This window comes from Echeneis naucrates, chromosome 22 (assembly GCF_900963305.1).
Source record: "Echeneis naucrates chromosome 22, fEcheNa1.1, whole genome shotgun sequence".
NCBI classification, from domain to species: Eukaryota; Metazoa; Chordata; class Actinopteri; order Carangiformes; family Echeneidae; genus Echeneis; species Echeneis naucrates.
Genome location: NC_042532.1, coordinates 8738921 through 8756307, shown reverse-complemented (window position 1 = coordinate 8756307; position 17387 = coordinate 8738921). Strand labels below are relative to the sequence as shown.

Genomic DNA, 17387 nt, shown 5'->3' with positions numbered 1-17387 from the left:
TTCTCATACTTTTATTGAAATGAAAGAGTGAGAGCAGATTGGTTGACCAGATATTACCTCCATGTGAAATACCAAGTCATCTCTCTGTCATCTGCTACATTTGCCAAAGTGTCTTCATTCTTCCATTCCACGTCCTCAAAGGCTGCTGTCCTCTCATCCTCCTCACTTATATTTTTATACTTCCTGATTTCTTCCTCAGAGTCTGGCAGCTGTGCCTCTTTCTGTAGGCTGGTCTTTAGGTGCTTCAGCTGTGCCCACTGACGGAGAATTTCACCCTCCTCCTGATTCAAATGGATCACCTCCGGTGGGACAGAGAACTCGTCTCTTTCCTCAGGTTCTTCTTCCTCTTCTACGCCCTCTGATAAATCCTCTGCTTCATGGCCCCAGCCATCCAGTCCAAACCTGTTTGAATCCTTTTCTCCGGCCTCTTTTCTCTCTTCCACCGAAATGCCACGTCTGAGAACTAGCTTCTCTAACTTCCCCTCATCTGTCACCACTTCAAAGATAACGCTGCTTTCAGGTTCATCATGCTTCTCTTCTGTATAGTCTGATTCCTCTTCTTCGTAATCATAATCAGCATCTGAACTTTCCCACAGAGGCTCCTGAACGAGCAACTCATCAACTGTAGTCTTGGCCTCTCTGTCTATGCTGACCAGGGAGGGACTGGCTGGTAGTAAACCATCCTCTCCTGTGTATGGCTGATCAGAGACCAGCAGCGACTTACTCCTGGCTGAGCCTTTGGGGAAAAAAAAAAAAAAAACAACTTATTATTTGCATTGACTGGTAAAAGATACAACATAAAGCAACTCACAGTTGGAATGAATGCTTGTGTTAGTTAAAAATCTAATAAACGGCAAAAAAAGTGTTACAGACCTTCCGTCATGGCCATTGGGATTTTAGACATCACACATTGTGAATCACAGCACTCACATATGGAGTCATCACCAGTGAGGGCCCTCCACCTATCAGAGCGGAAGCACAACTTAAACTCATTCCACTGAAAAACACTGAAGTGTTGGTCCACAATGGGACATTTTCACATCCAGGCTCACCTGTTCTCCCTGTAGGTGCAGGATTTATGCGCAGGACTTGGTTCCTCTGATGTGATGGACAATTTGCAGTGAATGCTGACCTAAAACAGAGATGTGTTAAGCCACAGCTGCAACTGCACTAACAGAAAAACCACTGCTTCTGCACTTCCACCTCAGTGTCAGGATCAGCAATAAACTGAAAGGCCATGAAGGAGAATCGCAACATCTTGTCCGTCCGGTAGATGAACTTAGAGGCTCCCTGGGCTCTCTTGCTGTCCACCATACAGCTACGGATGACACCAAAGGGTTATCAGCACAGGGACAGAAACAGAGACATGTAAAATATCAGACATACCCAAAATTGTCAATGATGGGATATTTGAAGGATGACAGAGAACCACTGGATGGCGTTGCATAGCAGTTCCTGATGTACAGTTTGCCCCCAGAGGACAGGCGAGGAGCAGAGACTTGGACATTTACTGTCTGTCCCAGCTGGTACTCCTGGGATTTGGCTGGTCTGCTCCATGAATCTATGAAGCGATTCAGAGTGGGGTACAACATCAGGCGAAGCAACAGACACTGAGATTTAAGCGGCTGCACCTCTGAACACACACACACACACACACCATCCATCAGCTGGATCTGGAAGTCACTGGGACCCCCCCTCAGCCTTTTACGCACAACAGCAGTTTGCCATGTGGGCTTCACAGCCAGCTGGTACACGTGGTGGTTCCTGGACAGGATTTGGAGGGTGTTAGCAGTGGGTTCAACACAAAACATGTTGCGATCGTGATCGAGACTAAATCAAACCTCTGATAACGACACTCGATGTCCACGTCGAGCCGATGCGACCTGCTCGGAAAGCGTTTTGGTGAAGGCTCATGGTGGAGCACGAACCTGTAGACCAGGTAACCCCGGGGGGTCTGACATGGACGAGGGGGGGTCACAGCTGTTATGTCAGAATCAAAGCTTTCAATGGTCTAGACAAACGGATGGCACCCATGGACATCTCACCTGGCGCTCGGCGTCGCAGGCCGTCAGAGGATAGGTGAAGAGCAGGTCCCCGTACGGCCGGAGGACCCCGTTGCTTCTGCAGCTGCCGCCTAATCTCAGCTCCTGTGCGTCCGCACCCAGACCGTAGAAAGACGGTTTGACCCGCACCACGAAGTCCGACGTGGAGCAGGTGACGGACACGTCTGGGAGGAAAGCAAAGTCCGACCGGGTCTCTGCCGGACGCATGGATCGAGGTGATCCGGGACCCGGAGTGGGGTGGGGCCCGTGGGAGCGGATCTGAGGCCGAGCAGCAGCTGACCTCTGCGGGGATTTTGTGTCTTCTGATCTTGACTTTTTAATCGGACCGGATTTTGAAGCACCCAGCTGGAAAAGCCTCTTCCTTTGCGTAAATGGAAATTCATAAGTGTCCGTCGCACAGCTGAGGAGACCAATTAACAAAACACTCCACAAAACATAGAGATGCCACTTTGTTTTCATCGCAGCACAGTGCAGTCCTTCCACCTTCCCTGTCTGTCTGCACTCTCACGGCTGCAGGTAATCACTGCAGGATAAATGGACTTCCTGCTGTTTCCAATTCTGATACTTTCAGAGCCTAATAGAATAGAAAATAGAAAATAAAATAATAATCTTTACTAAATATATGAGATATCTGTCAAAGTTCATCCAGCAAGTCACTTAATTAAAAAGGTGAAGATATGTTTTAAAGATACTACAATGAAAAAAAAAAGTGTTTTTGTTTTTTTTCAACAAACTTTATTCAGAGACTTAAAATTACAAATTAACAACACATCCTTTATTCTCTGATTTATATATTGCTCATCATGGTCAGCCTTGTAAAAAGTATGTACACTTTATACATGCAGCAGCATAGAAACACCAAGGACAGATGTAACATGCTTCCTTCAGTTCATTTAGTGCAATTTCAATGGCAAAAAAGGAAAAGTATGCAGATAAATAGGATTTAGATTTGACATCAATGTCACTCAATAATTGACCCAGTGAGGGGCTGTGATCATTTGAGCTGAAATCAAGAAAATGAAAGGAGAGGTTTACTGGATGTAATAGATCCTTGTAATAGAAATTTGGGGTTTTTGCTGCTGTTTTCACTGATAATACTGGGAAGGCAGATGGTTAAATCCCATTATGGCAACTTGTGATTTTTTTATTTCCTTACAAAAAGAAAAAAAAACACCTTTTCCACAGGACTTTTAAGATAACTTGGTCACATATTCATAAATAACAATTTGCTGGTAATAAATTATGATACATGCTGTGCTTTCATAGAAAAAATGACAATCCCTTAGTTTAAATAAATAGTTAAATAAAGCATTTTCTTTCCTCTGGGAAGTGAGAACATGCTAGAAATGATACTGCAGTTGACTTCACTATAAGAGCACATTCAAAAACATTTGATGCAGATTGGATACAATGGTAAAGCACAAAATGTGTGATGGAAAAACTCTTTCCAGTAGCAAAGACAGGAAAATAAAGCATTCAACAAAAAATCTCATTGCAAGTAATTAGTACGATGTGCTTGTAAGGCAGTGATTCACATAGTCTACATTCACTACATCGTATCACACTTTGCCTTTCCCCTTCAAGTTCAATTCAAGTTTTTGTCTTGATGAAATTACCTACAAAAAAGTAGAAATTGGAGGGGAGGGGGGGTTGGTCCATACTAATCCGGTGACTGGAATAGTGTTGGTACACCCTAAAGGAACATGAGCTGATGCTACAGTTCTCCTCCAGAGCAGTCACAGAGTCAGGGCAGCTCTCAGACATGGTAAACATCACACTCAGGTCACGAGTGAAGGTCTGATGTAGCAGATTAGAACAACTGTCCCCCAGTGTAATGCACCAAAAAAATGATGGTGCTGCTTTTAACTAGTCAACATAGATTAACAGCTCATATAATTAAGGTATCATTTCAGCAAACAAAGTTATGTGTCTTTGGAAAAATTATTTGATTTCTTTTTACTGAAGAAAATTCCAGCGCGATGAAATGACTACAGGTCCAACGAGCCTTTGCCCTGCACCAACAGCAGTTTTAGTTAGTGAACGCTGTCAGAAAAATATATTTTTCAGGTTTCCTTATCCAGTTCAGTGGTAAAGACCTTTTCCAGTGTGGACAGTGTTGTACTGTGTTTTCAACAAAACAAGGAAAGAAAACATACAAAAGAGAGAAAGCAACAAGAACAGAAATGAACCTGGGACTTTGGCTCCAAACTAAATGGCACAACAACACACTGTGGAGATTTGTAAAATGCATACGTTTCTTAGTGGTAGTAAATGCCATTTCATTGGGAATCATTTGGAAAAAAAGAAAGCAGGATTGTTTGAATTGCACAAAATAATGACACTGATTGGCCAATAGAGGGCGATATAAACCTTGTGTGATCTGCTGGAGGAGATAATCAGTGCTGATGATGAACAGCAGCAGTGGTGTCAGTGGTCCCTTATCTGTCACTACAGATAGTAGGTGCTCTTGTCCCTCAACTGCTTGTAAACAAGCAGTGTTGGCCAGTGCCTCCTTCGCTGCTAAACGTTGCTCCCAAGTACTGAGGTTTCTGACTCAGAATCAGTTTCAGAGTCCCTGTTCAAAGAACCGGAGAACAGCCAAGAGTCACATACAAAGGATTTGGCTCATACAGACATGGTGTACGATACATGAAAATGGCTGAGCAAAGTTTGTGTTTTAATTACAATTTATCTCAGCTATATATACAACAGCTGCACTTAGTGTCTCAGTGGTTTGTTTACTATGGTCATAAACAGTGAGTGCATACCCTTGTTTGGTTATAAATGATCAACCTCCATGTTAAGTGTGCCAGTGCTTGTGAGCACATTTCTCTCCTTACTTACAGGATTTCCTGCAGCAGTTTTTGGTTGCCTTGCCTCCTTTCTTCATCAATAGGGTAAGTTTTCAATATCAACAGCCCCACAAATATAAGACACACAGGCACAGGAGACACCAGCACCTTCAGGGTTAAACTAACTGCCTCAGGCTGTGAGCAGTTCCCAGTCTTATAGTCGGCAAATCTGCAAAAAAATGCAGGGAGCAGAATTGAGCTGATGTTAGTACAGATTGGCAAGATGGTTAGTTTGAGGATTATGCGATTGTTGGCCACATGACCACTGGACTGATGAGCTGAACTGTTGTGCTAATTTCATTTTGTGTTAGAGACTGCACAGCTGCACAGATGTTAAAAAAACTGATGATGAATACACAGAACTATGAGAATAATTAGCAATGTTATAAATAATTAGGAATTATCGAGTAGACCAACTTACTTCAAGCTGAGGGTAGAGATACCCAGGGATATCCCAGAGGCAAACTTGATGAAGAACACATAGAAAGAGTAGAAGAGAGCTTCATGACCATGGATGTCTGGATTCTTGACCTTGAAGTCATCCACTACATCAGGAAGCATTGACCTGAATACACAAATACAAGCTTTAGGAGGAAAATCAAAAAATAATCTACATGCAATACATCTGTATTTGGATCTTGGGTATGAGTCACTGAATAAACCTGTGCTTACCAAGGCAGGAGGAAAGCTGCCGCCACGCTCACACCTGCCGCCACTGACACCAAGTAAGAGATGATCAGTTTGCTCTCAATGCAGACAATTAGGATCATGAAGGGTACTGCCCACTGTAGAACGAATGGACCAATGTGAGCATTTCATAACCCCTCACCCTCTTTGAATTAATACCTCTCTCAGGCCAAAAACAAGCATCTTTCACTTACTGAGATGCCGAAGTACGCTGCCTTCTTCTTGCCAAACCGCGTCAAAAACCACTGCCACAATGGGATGGTTAGAGCACCCGAAAGCTGGAAAAAATAAGACATTAAAGTTTAAGTATTATTGCTCCATAAATATTATTACATACACATTGTCTGTACTCTTAGGGCTCCCAATGTAGCAAAGCAGCATGGTTTCAAAACTACCACACCAAAGAAATGGCAAGATGTAAACGAAAAATCTATAGTCAAGGAAAAAATTACAACTACCAGGCTTAATATGGACTTTAGCTGACGCTGTGGATGCTGTAATCACATTTTCTGTATTTTGTCTCATTATTTTCCACTGTAGCTTAAATTTTGTTTTTTAAATGGACAACAAAAGTGGATAAAAAAAAGAGTTTATGAAGACAATAACTATGCTTAATTAATTAAGACAATAACTATGCTTAAATTTAACTTTTCAATGAAATTTAGGTCCTTGCTTGAGTCTTGTTATATCCTGTCATATGAGGTCTTATATCTCATTATATGTCTTAATGTGGTTGCAAAAAAATTTGTAATAATGCTACATTTGATTAAAGGGGGTGACTTCCATTTTTGCAACAATATATCTAAAATACAGGCTGCAGCAAAGAAATTGTATGAAATGAGTATCTGGAAAAAAAATCAAACCTCCAATAAGGCTCCATTAAAGACTGTGGGAAATGGGGAGTAGATCAAGGAACAAAGCCACAGTATGTTTTGTTGGGGTCTTGACTTAACTCTGAAAGGGACCAACAGCCTTTGCCCCCTTGGTCACACTTGGGCAGTTATTGTTAAATGACAACACGAGAACAAGACTGTCACTGAAAACTCAACAACCAAGCAGCAACTGTGAAAACCTTCACTCCCACCTATCCAAATATGATACATGGTGCCAAAAAATATCTGCTCTTAATTATTGTGAAAGATCACAGGAGAGAGTGGCTGCAGTTCCCATGGTGGCAGTGAGGTTTCACCGGGGCAACAAAAGCTTCACTGTGTCTCTGTCTCTCCCTTCATCTCCTGCTAACCGCGGGTGAATGTGTGGCTGGTAGGTTCCCAGGAGCCCAAACAACACCTCCTCTCACCCTGAAAATCTGCCCTTTCAGCCCCAGTGCCTTGACTATCCTTATGCAGGGAGCAGCCTCAGAACAACAGCTGAAAAACCCACAAACACGGAGTTTGATCTGTGCCACAAGGACAGCCTAACCGGGTTTTCTGGCACAGTCAGTACTGATATTCCTCAGATCTCATACTGATTAGAGCTTTTACAAGGAATACAGAGTCTGTCATTGGAAATAGAAACACTTACCATGATGACCAGCAGAATATTTTGGAAATCATCCCTGTGTCCAAGAGCATAGGTGATGAAAAGGGCAAAGTTTCCTTCCAATAACTACAAAAAGAAATGAAGATATATCATTTTCTAAATCATCCTCAGCCCAAAGTAAAAGGGGACACTTCAACATTCGGGAAAACACTTATTTCCTTTCTTGGTAGTTCACATGATTCCCTGTATCTTATTACCATCTATTGACATAAAGACATAAGAGTGGTATCAAGTTTCTCAGCTGACTCTCAGCAAGAAAGGCAAGTAAGAAATTTGGGGGCAGTGTTGGATTATTCATTTAAAGACTTAAGGAGAATTTGAACACCCAATACAAGATAGTTTATGAAACAAAAACCTTACCATGAAAGCCAGAGAGGTGAAGAGGAAGCCGATGACCAGTTTGACATATGGTGTGTGGCTCATCACCATCCATAAGCCCTGACGGAAGGTAAGGGGGACTGACTTTTTCTGTCTACTCTCTAAAATACAGCACAGAGAAGAACAAATGTAAGCCTCTAGGGAATCTCTTTTTGTAAAAAGCCTCATGTATTTATGTCAGGAAAATGTATATAGACTTGATTCCTCCACATACTTTTTTCTCCAAATCTTAATGCTTGTGTACGAGAACCATTTTATGCCAAAAAGCTTCAGTAATTTTACATTGTATTTGTCTGAATTCCAACTACTTGCTATCTCATGGATTCATACCCTTTTGCTCCTTCACACCCAAAAATAAGATTGCAGCACAGAGGATGTAGATGATTGCGATGACCCCTGAAGCAATCATGTAAGCTTGTTTCTGAAGACAGAAACGATACAATTAGCTTGGACTAACATTTGTGCCATTGTTGTAACAATTAGTTGTAAATATAATCATACATGCAAAAGATACAAATGTCTCACCGTCTCTTCCAGTGAAACATTGGACGTGTTATTTCTGGATGAATTTATGTTATTGGATCCATCAGACTCAGTGGGACAATCTGAGCTGCTACCCACAATCTGCCCCTGGATTGCAGTGCCCAGCACTGTGCCCAGCACCTCCACCATCATACCTGAGAGAAACAAGGAGTGGTGGTCAGAGCGTGGACAACTACATAGTTGTAAAACCATTGGCTCAGAGAGGAAGGCTGACATACGATAGGCGGTGGCAGAGTCCCTCTCTTTCTGATCGCTGCTGATAAACATGGTGAGGGCTGAATATGGCACATGGAAGCACTATAAATGTACACAAACACATGGTTAGACAACGGAACAAAGATAAGAAAAAGTTCTATGCTGTGTTAACTGGAAGTACTAACCGTCTGCATTGACTGGAAGATGCAGTAAAATATCAGGTACCAGAAGACTTTCCCTTGCTCAAACGGAGGCACATACCAGATGAGGAAGTAAGTCACCACCGCAAAAGGGGTAGAGCAAATGATCCTGGGAAGACAGGGACACAGGACAGTTTAGGAAATGAAATTAAGCAAAATTATATCTAGATTTTCACCCTTGGATGTGAGGTTTGAGTCCAAAAGTGCTTGGCCTTATGTTTCCCACTTATGAAGTTTGTTTTAGGAATTCTGCGAACTGTCAACTGTCGCTTTGTGAAGAATAATCCCTCTAATCCTTCCTTGTGGTCTGGGCTCCGTCTGGGCTGCAGAAGGGGATGAGGGTGGACTGACCCACAGATTCAGGACTGTTTCCCTCCCAATTTGTATGCCCGCCATCTGACCTCAGTTTCAGGACTTGTTCAAAGAAACTGGTGCCACAGCTGAATCTCCCAATTAAGAAGAGCACTTTTGTCTTTATGATGGTAAACTGATATCTTTAACTTTTTGTGTCCTGCTTATCCTGGTCTCTGAGAAACTTTAATCTTTACTCTTTTGTGACAAGTTTTCACCTTCCTATCACATCGCAAATAACAGAAAATCTGACATCTAAATTGACAAATTTTCCTTTTTTTGCCATCACATGGGCAAGATGAATGCTTACTCTCCATGAAATCCATAACTCTCAACACAGAGAGATATATCTTATCCCACATGGTGCAAAAACTCACATGGTCATATGAAACCACCCCCTCTCCCCATTCTGCTAGGGCACATGTAGCGTACAAGTAACAAAGCACCTCATGGCTTCATCCGTCTGAGCAAACAGTTGAATGGTTATAGAGCTAATATATATCTGGAGATAGATATGTTGGATATAAGAGGTCAGTTTAGGCAAATTAAATGACTTTGTAATACATAAAAATGCAGTGCGTACAAATTCAAGTAAAATGTAGCATAAATGAAAAGTGTGGACAAAGAAAGACTTGTTTTTATCTGACTTGTTTCAGTTCATGATTAAAACTTATATTGTCCACAAAGGATCATGTACATGTTGCCTTTTTTTTAACAATGACCTCCAGTATTTCAACCAAGCTCTTGACCCAAGGTAACCTTTCTCTCTCACACACACACACACACACACACACACACACACACACACACACACACACACACACACACACACACAGACGGACACACCCCTTATTCATTTGAAGCTGATGGTGTGTTGTGGGTTTGACCAATCACAGCATTCCCCTCCCCCAAACCACAATGTGCAGCAGTGGCATCCCTGACTCAAATACTCAGATGCTCAAGATATCAGTCATCACATGAAACAAACTGGCTTCATATATGGTTACTGGAATAGATGTTTCTGTAATACTGACATGCTTCACCCTTTTCTTCCCCTTTCACACACATGTATGTAAATGCAGTGGTACCTATTTTAATGTAAAAAAAAAACATCAAGGTCATCTTTCCTGACTTCCTCAATGAACTGTCAGCCTTATATGGCCAAATACTTTGGTTGTATCATTTTGGTTCACATTTTTTGGTTCAAGAGGAGGATTTGAATTTAAAATCTGCAGTTTTCCTTGTTCCTTGGTAGTGAATAAGTGCTATATATATATATTGAAGAAGCTGGGGCCAGTAACAACAGGCATTTGTCAAGGAGCTAGCAATACCTTTTAACGTTCAGCTGAACTACAAGGTTACATATTCACACATAGATGGGATTGTCTAGAGACAGAAAGACATTTAATTTGTATTTCATGCCAAACTGAGACATTTTCACCTGCCTATTTCATCTAAAGCAGATAACAGCAAATTTTATCTATACTGTCAATATCCACACATGTATATTAAAAAAAAAAAAAACAAAACACTGTGCAGTTTTTGACCAGCAGCAATGCTAGGGAAAATGTTTTGATTACGGAGTTTCCATTTAGTTTGTTCTCTTTTTTTTAATCTTGTAGTGCCATGTTGAAATGCTAACAATAAATCGTCTTCAATATTTTACATGAAAAGAAACGCCCTACAAATGTTTGATAGACCTCAAGGATACAAATAGTACAGCTTGATGAGTAACACAGTGCTTTCCAGATAAAGCCACGGGGCACCTTTAAAGTTTACTCCTGGTACACATAATTAATTAATGAGTCTTTTCAGTGCCTATTTAAGCCATGTACTTAAAGGCTTGTTTAATATTTAAGTGTTTGCAGAGCCAAGTTTCTGCCTAAAGTAAACCAAAAATCTAAACCATAAATTCAAGCAGTTGGTAGATTCCACCACAAAGGTGACAGTTTCAGAGAAACAAGTTAAAATGCTTTTCCTTCTGCCTTCCTTTACCACCTTCAACATACATACTATGGACTAGTCTGGCACACTTTACATGCAACATTTCATAGACTGTATTATGCCACTTGTTTTCCCCTCAGTGGCCACTTCAAACTTGTTAGCTGATGGCTGGTAAGATCATTTTTGCCTCACACTTAACACACCACCCAATATGCTACGTACACATTTACATTATTTACTTAATTGTGTCATCTTTGCCTCATGCACTTGCCCTGTGTTGCTCCCATGGGAATCAGATACTCACCAGGGCATCATACGTCCCATGCTGGTCCATTTAGTTCGGCTCACCAGGAAACCCACTGTTGGGTCTGTGACAGCATCCCAGGCCCGGCCCACAAACAGGATGATGGAGGCATAGAATGGATCCAGCTAGAAGAGATGGAGCAAGAGTGAGGGGGGAAAAAAATAAAAAATCAAAAATAAAAATCAAAACAAATAGCTAAAACTGCCTCACACGACACTGTTGACTAAATGGTTCAGTCATAACTCAAATGACACTTGTGAGAAATGTTGAGGTTGTGTAACTGCTTGGAGTATGTTGGGTTGATTCAGAACAAAGTTGCATTCAAAGCCGCTTTCATGATCTTGTCCCTTGAGCTTAATGGCCTCTGTCAACATCTTACTGGGTATAGTGAGAAAGTCAATTTTGCTAATTGAGTGACAAAGCAAAGTAATTTGGGTTCACTTTAATGAGCTTGATCAACCACTGAAAGATAGAAAGTGTTAAACCCATCCAAAGCTGAGAAGACTGAACAATTATGGCTTTAAAGATAATCTATGTGTATATGTAGAGCAACTACGTAAAGATAGTTGAATGAATTTATGACTTTGATTTTACATCATAATAGATGAAGTAGAAGAATTGCAATTAGGAGGGATTTTGTATTGTAGGTATTTGTACAATTTTTTCAGACTGTACAAAGTTTTTCTTAAGAAAGCAAACATTTTGTAAAAAGAAAAAAAAAGTTTTTCTAGTACAACAAATAACAATGAAAAGTGTAATTTGATGATTGTAAGAATGGTTCAATTACCTGAGCCACATCCAGCAGGTACATCTGCAGAAAGAAGCCCAGAGCACTGCCTGTGATCTGGTAGGGAGCCCCACCAATAGCATAGCATAGTTTGCTGTAAACACTCAGGCGATTTCTCTGTTTCTCTGGCTGGAAGAGAAAGTTAAGAGATGATAAAGGCGTTGTATAATCCAATTAGGTTTGATTAGTTTGTGTGTTTAATTGAAAACAGCAAAATGCCTTTGTTCTCAGAGGAGATATAAATGAATGTAATGCGGTCTGTGGTGTGCAACATGACCAATATCTGCATTTCTTCCCAGTTTCTATCCTCAACTATCCTTATCCATCCCCATGTTCAAAACCCTAAGAAAAACCAATGTTGTGTAAAACAACCTGGTACTGTGAAGTACGGGGATTGGCTAATTTACCTCACCCCACTGCTCAAAACGTCAGATTAGAGATGGATTAGTGACAATGCAGTGTGGGCTCATACACTCTAGTTAAGTGATGTAAAACTATGAGGTTACTGTAGTTCACACACACTCTCGCTACATCACGAAGACTCCAGTGCAGCTATTGGCTCTTGCGATAGGATGTTGGAGGTAGAATGACATTCTGCGCTGAGTAACCAACAGTGGGCATCCTAAACCAATCATCTGAAACAGTTTGATGATGATGTCAGCAAAGGAGTGGTTTTATGAATCCTAATTCACATCCACGACAGACATGAAAGCAGCATCACCTCATGTTAGAAATTTCCACACACTCACAAACTGGTAAATTATACACTTACACAAATGCTTATACAAATGCTGCTGTATGGAGGACTGTAAATAAAAACAAGTTGAATAGAGGAATGCTGCTTTGAGGTAGTGACTGAAAAGGGGAACTCTTTCACAGTGTAAAATATCAAAAAAGGAAGAAAAACCAAGGTCGTTTTCTAATTGTATGATTTACAAATGATGAAATAATGCATCCAGAAAAAGCTGTGAAAATCAAACACAATGTTATTCATAAATGACTGAGAGATAGTTTAAATCGTCAATGCAAAGAAAAAGAAACTGGTAAATGCGTGGGCATTTTTCATTGCCATCTAAATAAGTTATCAAAATAGCTCCACATCACATCAAATCCAGTCATGTTACTATTTAGATTTCAGATAAGATGCAATCAAGTCACACCCTCTCCAAGACTACCATCGCTCCTATACCTCTTAGATACACCTGCAAGGGTTCATACTCAGTCAGAGAGCATATTTCAATATTTCAGAAGTCCAAATCTCATTAACCCTGTTTTCGTGGCTAAAATCAAATGAGTCATTAAATCGTGCAGCTGAGACAGCAGCACATCACCTGTGTCTGTATTGGACCACACCGGGCAGCGTGGAGGGGCGATCACGGTGAGGTCCCTTTAAAGCCGGTAACAGCTGCGGGAGCACGGACTGACTGAATCAGGAGCAATTTCAATTCAAACCGTGACGGCTCTCAGCAGCGAGGCGCCGGCCGGAGGAAGTGCAATCTGCCAAACTTTCAATTTAAGCGCCCGTTTATACGTTTGAATGAACGGGAGAGGGAAACGGACACTTTCTGTGAACCCCACTGACACACAAACACACACAAAAAACAAAAAAAAAACACGTTTACCCTCGCGGTCTTGGGTTTAACTGACAGCAGGTTGGCAGCGTACTGCTCGGCGCCCTCTCCTCTTGCCATTGTGGTTTTCAAAACGATGAAGAAAGTGAGTTCTCTTTGTCTTGAGGCCGGGGGAGAGCGGTTTCACGGAAACGTGGTGTGTGACTGCCCTGCTCTGCTCTCCTTCATTCTCCGCTCAGATGGGAGTCTCGAGCTGTCTGTGACCTGCCGTGACGACACAAACGCACGCTCCCCTCCATTCATCCGCTGCAGGAAATGCACGGCAGCTGACGTGGCTATAGCAACGGATGGCGACAAAGTCAGCCGGAAAACCGTATTCGGAGTCTTGCAAAGAGTCATGTAACAGTCATGTGTACACAATTTTTTTTTTTTTAAGTGACAAATTAGTAAAAATGAAAGCATCACCCATCATCCGATCATTGACTGGTTTAATGCTGGAAAGGTAAAGCAAATACCGTTACAACTAGACCTTACTAACAGGAAATAGTAATATATAGTCATAATAATTACATCTAACATGTGTGGAATTCCTTCAGCACCTCCACTGTGATAGTGACATCTCATTGTTGAGCCAAAGGACAAACACTGCGAGATTACTGTGCATGTGAAGTGAAATAAAATTATTATGATGGCTATGAATTAATGGTTTCCACATTTGCTTTTATTATACAGTTCCTTCTGGACACGTGTAGTGTGAGATGACCTCAAACGCAGAGCAGTTGTCTATTAAAGTGATAAACTGACCCCAGCCTTACCCTTGGCAGTTATCTACTAGTCTCTAACCTTGGGTCCAATGCTGAGGTCAACCCAATGACCAAAGACTGCAGTTCCTCCCATGTCCAGCTGAGGCTGCCACCCAAAGGTGCTAAAACTCTACTGAGGATATACTGTATTTACAGGCTGATACAATAATTACTTAGTCTCTATAGCTTGTTTACTCCATCATGACAGCTGTAGGAGGGTTGGGGTAAATTATACACTACACAAATCCCTAAAGTTGGAGATCTTATTTATGTTTTTAAATTTTTTATGGAAACATCAACTGAATAATATGACTTGGTGTAATTGACTACTAGAAAGCAAGGGAGACCATGCTCCTGTAGTTTGGGGCGATCTATATATATGTACAGCTGTACATATATATATTTCATAAAAAAAAAAATGTATATGCTCGCTGTAATTAGCAGATCCAGGTGTTTACCATCAGCATACATGCCCCGTTAGCACAGCATGTTAACTAGCTACAGACAGCTACAGCTAATATATTTTGTGCAAGACATCCATTTGTGCTAATGATGATAACCGGAGTGGCTGATTGCCAAAGTTTAGAGTGGTTGCACTCTAAAGTCCCTTTAACAGTGCATATTACCCCGTTCCACAGTGATTTAATATTTAATCATTCTTAACTGGGAATAATATTAGTTAAACAAGCCACAAAGTGGGAAAAGGCAATTCATATAATATAAATATATCAAAATGTATTTCTAAATATAAGTCCAAAAATAACACTTATTTTTTCATTTCCTTTTTTCAACAAACTGGCAGTCTCTTTCCACATTAGAGAGGCCATTACAACTACTGTCAACATAAATCACCCTCATTTTCATTTACTCAGCTACAGTGAAGCAAAGCTCACATCTTTGTCTTTGGCAACTTAGCTGGTCTCATGACATACAATAACCTAAAACATCTTAATCCTGCAGATTTGTTCCCACCAAAGCTAGAGGGAACAACATATAATTACATCACTTTATATGAATGAATAACCATGACTACAAAGAACTGATGCACTTAAATTCACATTTTGACAACATTTGGTTTTTGTTTTGTTTTTTATTCTGCGGAAAGTACAGTAACTTTTAATGTTGGCAGTTGGCAGTTACAAAGACTCAAGTTTTACATTTTCAGTCAAGTAGCAACTAACTTAGCCATCAGATAGCTTGAGTAAAGATTACAATGTTAGTTGCATAGAATAATCAATTATAATAATATAAATAACACAGATAAAGTAGAAATAATTGTAAATTGGACTAAAGTGTAGTCCTTAGTGTACTTTTTACCACAGGTCGCTTAAGGGCACAGTAACTTTACAGAGAGTTTGGTCTAGACCTGCTTCATATGAACAATTCCTGGAATAATATTTATTGTCATATCTATAACACATAAATATACTAATAAAATTTAATTTGATATACAATCTTCTGGACCGTTACATGAAAAAAATACTTGTGTTGTGCCACCATCTAGTGGACATTATAGCATCATCATACCATACTCTTCTGTAGGTGTCACCAAAACACGTGTTAGGCTTTAACTGGGATTGCTGTTAAAACTTAAAAGCACATTCCACACTCTGATCCTTTCCATTAGTATTTTCTCTGTTACTTACAGAGGAAAACCTACATACATACATAAATTATTTTCTTTGTCTTTTTCCATTATAACACCATTCAAATGACCTACAACAAAAAATTAAATCAGTAATTACTCTCTAGACATTATTATCTTCACTTTCTTTGGTCTTTTGTTAGCAATAATGGACACAATGTCCCCTTGTGAGCCCTCACCCTGCTGTGTCAGCAGTAGGTCATCCAACATGGTACTTCCTTTTCAGAGTTTATCATTTACAAACTCTAAAGGGTACTGAAGAAAAGAACAACATTTAAACCACAGAATTTATTCATTTATTTATTTTATTTTTATTTTGTCTAACTTCTTGCAAATCCGTTGGATATTCAAGAGTGGTTTGCTTTTATTCAAGCAAAATAAGCCAACATATAACTGGCAGAGTTTGTTTTGCTGAAATATTTGAATTGAATATTACTTTGTAGGGGAGCCCAGGGATAATGTTGGGGTCATGATTACTTAATTGTTCACTCACTCACTCTTCCTTGACACAGCGTATTAGCAGTCAAGGCTTTCCACACTTTCTATACCATTTAGCCAACACCTCAATAACATGAAAGGAGGGATCTGAATTATCATCAGTTATTTACACATAGCAAACACCAGGTGGCAGCTTCACTCAGTCCATATTTGCTGTACTGAGGTAGCGGTTGGCTCCTTCCTCAGCCTAGTGTCTCTTTGTGATTGAGATGTCACCATTAAGTTAAAGGACTCACTTCTACTTGTATGCATGAAGAGTATATCTAGCATGTTATTTTCAGTTTTCTTTGAGTTGCGCTGCAAGAACATCATGTACATGTTACACTTTCTTGGGAAAACATTGCACCAATGTGAGAAACCAATGTATTTACGGCACAAGCATATCTGTTAGGAAGCATGATCTCAGATGTGAAGGCGTCAGTGAAATACCAACAGCAGCAATTTAATACTAAATGCAGAGGCCAGGAAATGAAGAATCGCTTGTAACAATCTTTTTCATCAGTGCAGCACTTTGCAGAGAAAATAAATTGAAAAACAGATGATAATATCAACAGCCACTTTAATGCATGCATTGACATAGCTATTGGCTATGTGAAATCTGTTCCCAGGTAAAGCTAGCAGCTGATCAGCCCCATTGTGTTTTAGGAGGTGTCAAATGTGTTTTTTTTACATCCCCAGGGAACAATAACACGTCTGAATTATTTATGTTGTCTTGCTCATCTGCATGCCTTTTCTCTCAGTGCTGGTTGACTGGTCCCATTTTTAAATCTGCTCAGATTGTATATGTATATATATTTTATTTGTAGACAGGAGGGGAAGGTCAGAGGTCAGGTCAAAGGGGTTCTTGTGTCATGAAGGTTGTGGAGAATACGAGGACAGCCCCTTGTATAGGACATTCTACGGACATTCCCCCTAAGCCATCCAAATTCCTCCACTGCATTGTGCCCGATATTCCTCAGGCGGCTGAGTGGGTGTTGTAGTCTGCATGAGGACTGTGCTGAGGTGGATCCCACCCTTTTTACCA

At 40.5% G+C, this 17387-nt stretch overlaps 1 protein-coding gene across 2 annotated transcripts; it reads right to left on the bottom strand.

The window, feature by feature from the left end:
* Positions 1-2849: 2849 nt before the first annotated feature.
* LOC115036118 (sodium-dependent lysophosphatidylcholine symporter 1-B-like) lies at positions 2850-13656 on the bottom strand. 2 transcript variants are annotated; one of them, XM_029494253.1, is made up of 14 exons: positions 13469-13656; positions 11847-11975; positions 11060-11184; positions 8446-8569; positions 8284-8362; positions 8048-8199; positions 7853-7943; positions 7505-7623; positions 7127-7210; positions 5797-5880; positions 5588-5700; positions 5337-5480; positions 4908-5084; positions 2850-4638 (listed from the first exon to the last, which is right to left on the bottom strand). In XM_029494253.1, the coding sequence occupies exons 1-14, from the start codon at positions 13535-13537 to the stop codon at positions 4584-4586; spliced, it is 1545 nt and encodes a 514-aa protein (XP_029350113.1). In that variant the 5' UTR covers positions 13538-13656; the 3' UTR covers positions 2850-4583. The 2 variants fall into 2 exon arrangements, with proteins under 2 accessions (XP_029350113.1, XP_029350114.1); XM_029494254.1 differs by lacking the exon at positions 13469-13656 and adding an exon at positions 13178-13255.
* Positions 13657-17387: the final 3731 nt, after the last annotated feature.